We start from the raw sequence: 9,456 nt of genomic DNA, 5'->3' as shown, positions 1-9,456 counted from the left end.
CGTGCGGCTAGAAATCCAGTCTCAGAAGATCAATTGATTCTATACATCCTTGCTGGTGTTGGAAACAAATACGAACCAATAGTTGTCAATCTCACATCAAGAGATTAACTGAGTCTCCAAGAAGTCCAATACATGTTTCAAAATCATGAGATGCGCCTTGAGCTAAATCAATCCACATCATTGATTGATCTCAACAATCCTATGGCCAATCTTGCTCAATTCAAAAAATCTAAAAACTCTGCCAATTCCAACAATTGTCAACCTGGTCATACTATGGTCAAGTGCTACAGCTAAACAAAACTTGACATGAAAAGAAAAAACATAGGCAAGACCAAAGTAAAAAAAAAAGGACATTTGACATTTAATTATTAGTTAATTTACTCTGTACACATAGAACAAAGGAAAACTATAAAAACCCAACTCACATTATCTGTTCATTTTTCCATCTCTACAAGCAATTAAATTTCCCTCGAACCATATGTTACTTCTCACCCCTAAATTTCCACATTCAAAAACACAGCAACCACTATCCACTCACCTATCTCTTTTTCTTTTTCTCTCTTTTTTTTTTACTAATTCACGCATAAAATATCCGACCGTGGCGTCCGAAATCCAAAGGCACCCGCTGCTCACAACTTGACAATGACAAATGCCGAGATGGGTCTGTTTCGAACGTAGCCGGAGATGAGAATCCTTCGGCCTATCATTGTTTTCACCTAATTGTTTCGAATTGTGTCAACTCGATCGATGAGGTCTAGTGCTTTGATCCTGTCTAAGTCAAAGTCGATGACTGGAACGGAGGACGGTCTTCTAATGGGGAATGGATCTCTTCTACTTTCATTTGTTGGAGAGTGATTACTACTCTTACTCAGTCTATGGTGTTTGCTTAACCTCGTCCTTGCTGTGTCGAATTCTTGACTCTTGCTTATCCCGGGTGTCAGTTTTCTTTTACTCACATCCCGAAGCATCTCTTGATCCTCGACAGTCAACAAAGGCGATGGACAGTTGGGCTTGCCCGAAGAGAAGTGAATCGTTTTCTGGTTTGGAGAACGTATCGGAGATTTCACAGGAGACCTAATGCCACCATTTGCAGCCCTTGCTTGGCTGACCAAATGGTGAAGCCATACCACCAAATCAAGAATATATGCTTCGGTTTTCTCCTTATCTGCATGATGTAGAGTCTCAATCCTTAACAAGTCAGTCTGACCAGCAGGTTTTCGGTTTACATCGGACCTAAAGAAATTAAATCGGATTAGCTTGGAAAGTACAACAAAACAATTATAGGACAGAAATTGTATGAAAGCTTACCCTGTGTTTGCCCATTCTCCCACCCAACCGAAGCCATGATGAGCCCTATTTCGATAAAATTGCAATAGAAATGCTCACAGGTTAACTTTTAAACAATTATACTGAAAAGACAAATCAAAACAATTTAATTACTTTGTCACCTTCTCTTGGATATTAAAATATGAGTTCTTTTGCGGTGAATATAAAGTGATAAAGCAAATTATGAAATGGGGGTACCAGACATCATCAACCCAAACAAAAATTTACTCCAAAAAATAGAATGAAGCTTTACTTGGTTGTATTATTTGCAATGGGGACAAGCCAACGCAATGTTTTCTCCATTTCACATTTGATTTGAGGGATTGTAAGCTGCAAGAAAATGCATGTGGAAAGATTATGACTAAGACAATTCATCCCATCACCGAATTTCTAAGTACAAGGACCGTTACAAACAATCATATTTCAGCGAAAAACAAGTTCATTTTGGAAGAAAATAAAGTTACCTCTTCCTTGACCTGAAATGAGAGTAACTTTGAACGCAATGCCGACTTTATACTAGGTGGAAGCCCTTGATATAAGGCATCCCTTGTATTAGGAGGCACAGAACTTGACCGTGACACCTGTTAATGTATAGAAGCTACCATGAGTTTATGTCATAAAGCATCATATTTCATTCGCTCGAAAACAACTTAGCATTGAATCCGTAAAATTACTTTTCAGTGTACTATTAAGAAAAATGACACCCCCACATTCTAATAATGAAATTTATAGAAAGATATAAGTAATGATAAGAAATGAAATCGAGATATTAATAAGATGACCACAAAAACAGAACAGAGTTCCAAAATTTTGAAAGAGGATACAATCATCTTTCCAATACTATGATGGTTGTAGTTTTATTGTAAATAAAAAATTCAAATTGCCAGGAAAACATTGTTATGGCAAGATTGTAGCAAAAAATCCTCAATTTTTTTTTTCTTGCTCTGAATTTGATGATGCCTAAACATGAGTAACGTAATATGTCAGCAAACTAAAATATACAAATGGATAGACAAAATCTTACAAGAGTATCGATTTGCGTAATAATATTTGCATAATGCAATGCGAGACCAGCCGAACCCAACTTGGTCTGTGAACCTTTTGTTGGTTTATCAACATCTGCAAGTCACAGAGAGAAGATGATCATCACATCAATAATGAATGTATTATTTTGTAATGAATAAAATGTAAAAATAATTAAGCTAGAAAACAAAGTATCTCAGCAGCATCTCATAATCCACACAAAAGTAAATGACTGACGATAATTAGAAATTTGATCCAGCATTTTGTTTAATGCATACCAGCACTACCAAAGGCTTCATGAATCTCCACATGTAAGAAATGTACTACATCGACAAGCTTCTCCATTACCTGTAAATACAAATAAAAACTTCAAGAGAGACAACCATTGTCTAGAAAAGTGAAATAAAAAATATATTTTTAATTATAAAGTGCCTGCATTTAAGGAGTTTCCAGTTAATAATTTCTGTACTCCATAGCATCAGAAAAATATAACAAGTTGTTTCAACCATCCATTTTTCAAGATCACAATAGATGAACTATATAAAAGTAATGACTTGTTACCTCTTCCAGAATCTTGGACCAGAGGGATTTTTTCTTCAAGTTTCTCACGTGCTTCCTTTGACTTTTTAATTCTGCTCTTAAAATCGCAAGGCTGTCTCCTACATGCCAAGGGAGTACGTAGGTAAGCAAGAATGTTATATTTGAACAAAAAGTGACTAAAATGTTATATCTGGCACCGCATTTCGTATTATGTTATTTGAAGATCGAAACTATAAAATAATATTCAGTAAATGCCCAATAAAATTTATAAGAATTGATTTTTAAATAAATAGATAAATTATATTACAAAGAAGAAATTTGATCAGTCAACTTTAATTAGCATTCTTTTAAGAGTATAGCATTTATTGTTGAGTCAAACATGGCACAATTCTTTGGTCATATTGTGATAATATAGCATTGCAACACAATTTGACATTACATTAGATAAGCTCTAACCTCTTTGAGCAGCATTTGAATTATCCTCTTCGTGTTGTTTACGTCGATAATCTTGTTCAAATCGGTCCAAAGCATGCAGCTCATGATATAATTCCTGACCCGAACAAGAAAAAAATAGCATCAATAGTATCCCTCATTTAAATTCAAAATATCAAATGTCCATTAAATTACATTTTCATTATCATATTGAAGTTATAACATTTCATCAAAATTACATGGATGCGCCAAATAAACAAATCTGATTTCAGCTAATCTTTTGAAGACAAATGAAAACTTTAAAGTAATAATGTGGAAGAATATTACCAAATTGGTCAAAGCAAAAAGAGAATGAGTAGTCCATATAAACACTAAACCAATATCAAAGAGTTTGGAAATGAGACCTATAGACTAATATTCTTCTCCAAAGACCCTAGCATGTTCAAGAAGTCCTGGAAAGAATGTTTATTTTTTTCTCTTCCAACAGGCTTAAAGTTATTGGATTGGAAGCAAAAATACAGCTTAATACTAGAGGGAGTAAGGAAAAACTAAGATAATGTCCAGAGTTTTCAAAGCCTTTGGAGCACTTAAAATTTTCAGTTCAAAACTGAATATCTTTCTAGAACAATTCTATTCTAGAAATCAGATCTTCAGCAGTCTGAAACACAAGATCACTTGAACAAGTTTTTTTGGATCTTCAGTGTAATGATGTGGAATAGACAGAATGCAAAAAGGAACTACCACACAAGATAAAATTGACATGCACCCTATTCTTTTAGTAGGCCAGGCTCCAAGGTGACGAGAATATATGAAATAAAAAGCCTCTCTAAGCCAAAACGTAAACAGAACCTCAAATGTATGGTATTTCTATAATTCAAACATTACAATAACTAATAAGAAAAAGATGGGAAGCAATAAAATTCAGTAGTATTTGTTATAGGATAATTGTGCTTATACACTCACAGCTGTATGATGAACCAAAGTCATCAATTGCTCCATAAGTGTTTCTGCGTCTTCCTTCAATTGCTTCTGTGGTGTAAGTTCAGAACCCAGCCTATCAATAGAGAGAGAGCAAAAGTCAAATTAATGACCAACTTGAAGAAATTCGGTTAAACACAATAAGAAATAAAAGCAAATAAAGGATAATTTGACAACAAAAAGATTACTTCTCAAAATATCGATCCAAATTGTGCCACTGAGGATCCTTACAACGATTTCCAAAACGTACCACTTCTCCAGAAAATACATTTAATTCTTCTCTGTAGAAATTGTTGAAATAAATAAAAAGAAAAGGTTAATTCCTCTCCTAATTTAAAATATCTCAAAACCAAAGGATCTAAGGATTCGATGAAAAACTAAAAATGAATAACTGGAATGACATAACACAATTTCTCTGAATAACCTCTTGTCAGATGCAGCAATTCTCATGAGTTCATCCATGTCTCGCGATATTAAATTGTCCACTCCTTCAGATGTCAACACATCCGCTTTTAAACGTTTAATGTTATCTTTAGAGAGGGAGTCCATTAGATTGGAACCTTTAACAATGGTATTAGCAACTTCAAAAGCGAGTATAGAAATTTTGTTTCCTTTCGTTGTCACCCCTGAAGTAAAACTGCTACTCAGATTCAAATTTGTCATGCTACTACCAAGTGTGTCCAATACTTCAACTGCCTTCCCAAAGCCAACAGTACCAGCCCTACCCAAAAGTGAGCTCACTTCTGAAACCTATATCAAAGAATTAAACAACCCCATCAAATTAGAAAATAGCTATGGTATCTCAATCTCTACATTGCTTAAGAAAATAAAACTGCAAAAAATATTGCAACCAATACCAAACTAATTTGATGTGATTACAAGTAACAGAATTTACTGTGAGACAATAACTAACACATCAAGTTCAAACTTACCTTTGCAACAGCAGCTTGCTTAGACTTGGTAGATCTAGATTTATGAGACAAGACCCGAGACAATCGAGGAATCCCATCATTAGTATCGTCTGAGCCAATCCCATAAGGAACTATATTCACCTCTTGAAATGAAAAGGGATCACGTAACTGCATATCCACACTGTGACCAGCTGAGGAAGGAGCAGAATTGCTCTCCGGTTTCATGGGAAGTGCATAAGACCCATTATTCGAATGCCCATTAACATGAGCATTATTACTACCACTACCAGGAAGATCATCATTTACAATGACATTGTCTATAGATGATCTTTTCGTTCTTGAGCAAATTCCCCCCATAATTTTCAATAACTAACTACTATTCACAACTTCCATACAAAAATTTGAATAACACTAAGAGTAATAGAACTAATTATGTATTATGAAAAGAATCAAATGCAACCAAAAAAACAATAACTCCAAACTCAAAAAAGCTTACGGATTCATCAACACTGAAACCCAAGCTCTACCAAAATTACCACAGTACCAATTATGATCACGACTGAAGCTCCAATCCATCAACTTATCTCAGTCAACAAGCTGAAACCAAACCAAACCAAATCAAAATCAAGAACAAAAAAGAAAAGAAAAGCCCAAGCCCTATTCCTGTATTTCTCAGTAACAAAAACATACCTAAAAAGGTAGAGAGAATGAGAGAGGAGTTGGATCTGCAAGAGCATAAAGATATTTTTGTCTGTAAATTCTTGTTCAAATCAAAAATAGGGAGAAAGCTAACGATGTTGAGATACTGACGTTGACGGCCATGGTTATAACCCCCCCAAAAAAAAAAAAGCAAACAGTACAAACATATATATATATATAATATAAGAAGAAAGGAAAGGAAAGAGAAACGTACCGAGATGGGTGAGGGAGTAGAGGAGAGGAGGAAGGAGAGAGAGAGAAGCAGAGTGACTCGGTGAGTCAGGGTGAGTCAGGGTGTTTGGGTGACTCGGAGAAGTAAACTGTGTTAAGACTAAGAGAGAGAAAGAGAAGAGGAGAGAGAAAGAGAAGAGGTCAAACCATAGAAAGTCATCGCTTTATAAATCTCTCTCTGTCTTTCTCTATTTGGTTTATTGCTTTAGACGACTTTTTTTTTTTTTTTAATTATTGTTGTTATTATTTCACTCTCGTTCCTCGCGCGTGCTTCTTACTTACGTGTCAAATTATATGGGATGGGATGTGAAAAGAGTGGGAATTTAAGTCAAACACGATAACATGATTTGAAATTAGTACGAAATAAATGAGTTTGGGTTTGGATTATTTTTGAGTTGACACGGCTAATCCATTTGTAGGGTTGGTCTTGAAATTTAGTGAGTTATAAGAAAAAATTATTTTTTGATTCTTATTTAGAAAAAAATGTGGTATTTTTTAAAATCATTAGTAAAAATAGTGTGTTTACAAAAGGGGAAAAAATTTGGGCCTTTATGTGGGCTGTATGCACAAACCTAGCATGTCTATACCTTGAGTCGGGCCTACCCGTTTGTTAAATGGATTATTTTTTGAATCTGAAAATGACATGATAATGACTTATGTATGAGTAAGAGTATAGTCTTAAATTTATTATATGTGAATTATATGTTTTGGTTAAACAGGAGATAAATATGTTAAATTATTTATAAATGTGTCATAATAATATTGTAAGTGTGTTAAACTTGTTAGAATGTGTTAATGAGTTGATAAGTTACCAAAATTAAATATTAAATATGATTCGTTATATAAACAAGTTAAACGAGTCGGTTCAGGTCAATCTATTTAGGTTTGGGTTTTAGTTTTTAAGGCAATTAATAGATGGGTCGAGTTTGACATTTGCTTGTAATATATAAGTCTTGACACGAACACGAATTGCCAATACCACCCCTAATGGGACTCTATATAAGGGGAAGAAGACAACCTATTTTGGTAATTATATGTGTACACCTAAATTTGACATACTTTTGTGACAAGTAATTTTAATATTAACTATTTTTATTTGGAATGTTTAACTTATTAAAAGTGACTTGTGTGTTAAATTTGTATGTGATTTATATATGCACATATAAGTAGGGAAATTTAGATAATTATGCTTAAAAGTGAGTGTTAATTAAAAATTGACTCAAAATTGGACACCCTAATAAATTCATGCCTATCTTTGCATTGACTCCAAAATTGCTCACGCCATTTGAAAACACTATTTTTCCTGTAACTCATTTTCTCTTGCAACCTCTCTATCTTCCTCTCTCGTTTTTGCACGCATAAGAGATCGAGGCTACCAAATTTGACTGCACCGAGAGACGTAAAATCGACTATGAACCTAGAAAACGGAAGCTTAAACACACAACCAAGACCCAAAATCGAAAGCTCAGTCACAAACCCCTAACAACTCATTCCTTCCCTCTCTTTCTTACTCGTAATTTGTTTTGCTTAATTTCTTGAAGAAAAAAAAATAGATTTGGGTTTTATTGCATTTTTTTGCATTTTTTGCACTATCTGCTCGTAAAATTTTAAAAGTGTTCGATGGGAACTCGATATAATAATGTGTGTTGTCATATAAAAAAATATAATTTATTTAAGTATCAAAATCAGATTAATACTCTTATAATAGAAGCAAAAGTGATACTCCTACTTAATATTCGCATGACTTTTGCTAATTGAAAACAAAATTTTTATTTTTTGCAATTAGAAAAAATGTCTTTCAATTTTTTTATATACATTATTGTAATTTGTATGTTGATGTTATAACATATATTTTTATTTGTTTTGTAGGAATTTCGAATAGTTTATGATATGAAAAATAAAATTAATAGTTGTTTGCTCCAACAGGCACACGTACCACAAATGTAAATTATATTTTCAACATTATATATTATTTATAATTTTCTTAAAATTGTTAAGACTTATATAATATAACGCTTTTAATTATTCTTTATATCCATTTGTTTATTAATGAAATATATTTAATTATTTTCTAAGTCTCACCCTTTTAATAATTTTATTATACATATAAAAAATTTACAAATAGGATATGTTTATAATTTACAAATATATTTAATTTTAGGGTAAATACTATTTTGGATCCTGTAATTTGCAAAAGTTACAGATTGAACCCTGTATTTTGTTAAATGACAAAATGGACTCTGTATTTTCTAAAATAGTAAAAATAGGACCCTGAGTTTAATTTTTGACAACTTTTTTTTTTAATACAACCAACTTGAAGACAATGCTTAATACGAACAGATACAAAAAAAATGTAAACAGTTTTGTCATAGCACTTTTAGATCGAATTATAATTAAAATTTATTTTGACAAAAAATCAAGTCGGGGTCCTATTTGTACTATTTTAGAAAATACAAGGTTTATTTTGTCATTTAACAAAACACAGGGTCCAATTGATAACTTTTGTAAAACAGAGGGTTCAAAATAATATTTACCCTTAATTTTATTACACATTCATTCATTATTTTAAGACAACAACTGTATAACAATTAACAAGTTGGAGAAATCTTTGGTGGTGTATAAAATATTTTATTAATATCAAAATATATAAATAAGATTTCTGTCTTTTGAAGTATCACCCTCATATCCAAAAGAGTTGATGATTAAGAAAATGACACCTAATGTTTTTCAAAACATAAGATAACAAAGTTAAAATTCAAGAACACAATCAATCAAACAGTTAATAAACTAAAATCAAAGATGAAAAACATAAAACCAAGATATAAATAAGGTCAATTGAAATCTTGGACCTACATGAAAGAATAAGAACATCAGTACAATCAATATATGAAAGGTTTGAAAATTATCATAATTAGTATATGAGATGTTTGAAAGAGCCTTCAATGTGTTTTTTTTAATTCATGATGGAAAGGGTTAGTACTAGAGTTTCTCATCATTTTGAGCAATAGCTAACTTCATTGCACCTTAGCAATTTTATCCATCAAAATGGAGAAAATTTGCCAAACTAATTATTTAAAATACTAAAATTTGTAAAATAACCTCACTTAATTTATTCTATACGATCACGATAGTCGCACAATGTAAATTTATAATTATTTTGCGACCATAATGGTTGTTTATTGTCGCACGGTATAACTTATAGTCGTTTTTGCAATCATAAAAAATTATTTTGCTGATAAAAAATTTCATAAAAGATATTTATACAAAATATTCTCAAATTGGACTCCTCTTTCTGTATTAGTACCTTTGTAAACTT

General features: G+C 32.4%; 1 protein-coding gene across 1 annotated transcript; it reads right to left on the bottom strand.

Moving 5' to 3' along the window:
* Positions 1 to 337: 337 nt before the first annotated feature.
* LOC115705226 (protein PSK SIMULATOR 1) lies at positions 338 to 6,352 on the bottom strand. Its single transcript, XM_030632498.2, has 14 exons — positions 6,124 to 6,352; positions 5,901 to 5,935; positions 5,232 to 5,807; positions 4,724 to 5,049; positions 4,488 to 4,580; positions 4,285 to 4,375; positions 3,346 to 3,439; positions 2,911 to 3,008; positions 2,628 to 2,697; positions 2,351 to 2,445; positions 1,791 to 1,907; positions 1,580 to 1,656; positions 1,309 to 1,353; positions 338 to 1,233 (listed from the first exon to the last, which is right to left on the bottom strand). The coding sequence occupies exons 3-14, from the start codon at positions 5,565 to 5,567 to the stop codon at positions 717 to 719; spliced, it is 1,959 nt and encodes a 652-aa protein (XP_030488358.2). The 5' UTR covers positions 5,568 to 5,807; positions 5,901 to 5,935; positions 6,124 to 6,352; the 3' UTR covers positions 338 to 716.
* Positions 6,353 to 9,456: the final 3,104 nt, after the last annotated feature.

Source organism: Cannabis sativa, chromosome X, assembly GCF_029168945.1.
Source record: "Cannabis sativa cultivar Pink pepper isolate KNU-18-1 chromosome X, ASM2916894v1, whole genome shotgun sequence".
NCBI lineage: Eukaryota > Viridiplantae > Streptophyta > Magnoliopsida > Rosales > Cannabaceae > Cannabis > Cannabis sativa.
The sequence above is the reverse complement of the archived record's forward strand: the minus strand, read 5'-3'. Positions and strand labels throughout refer to the sequence as shown.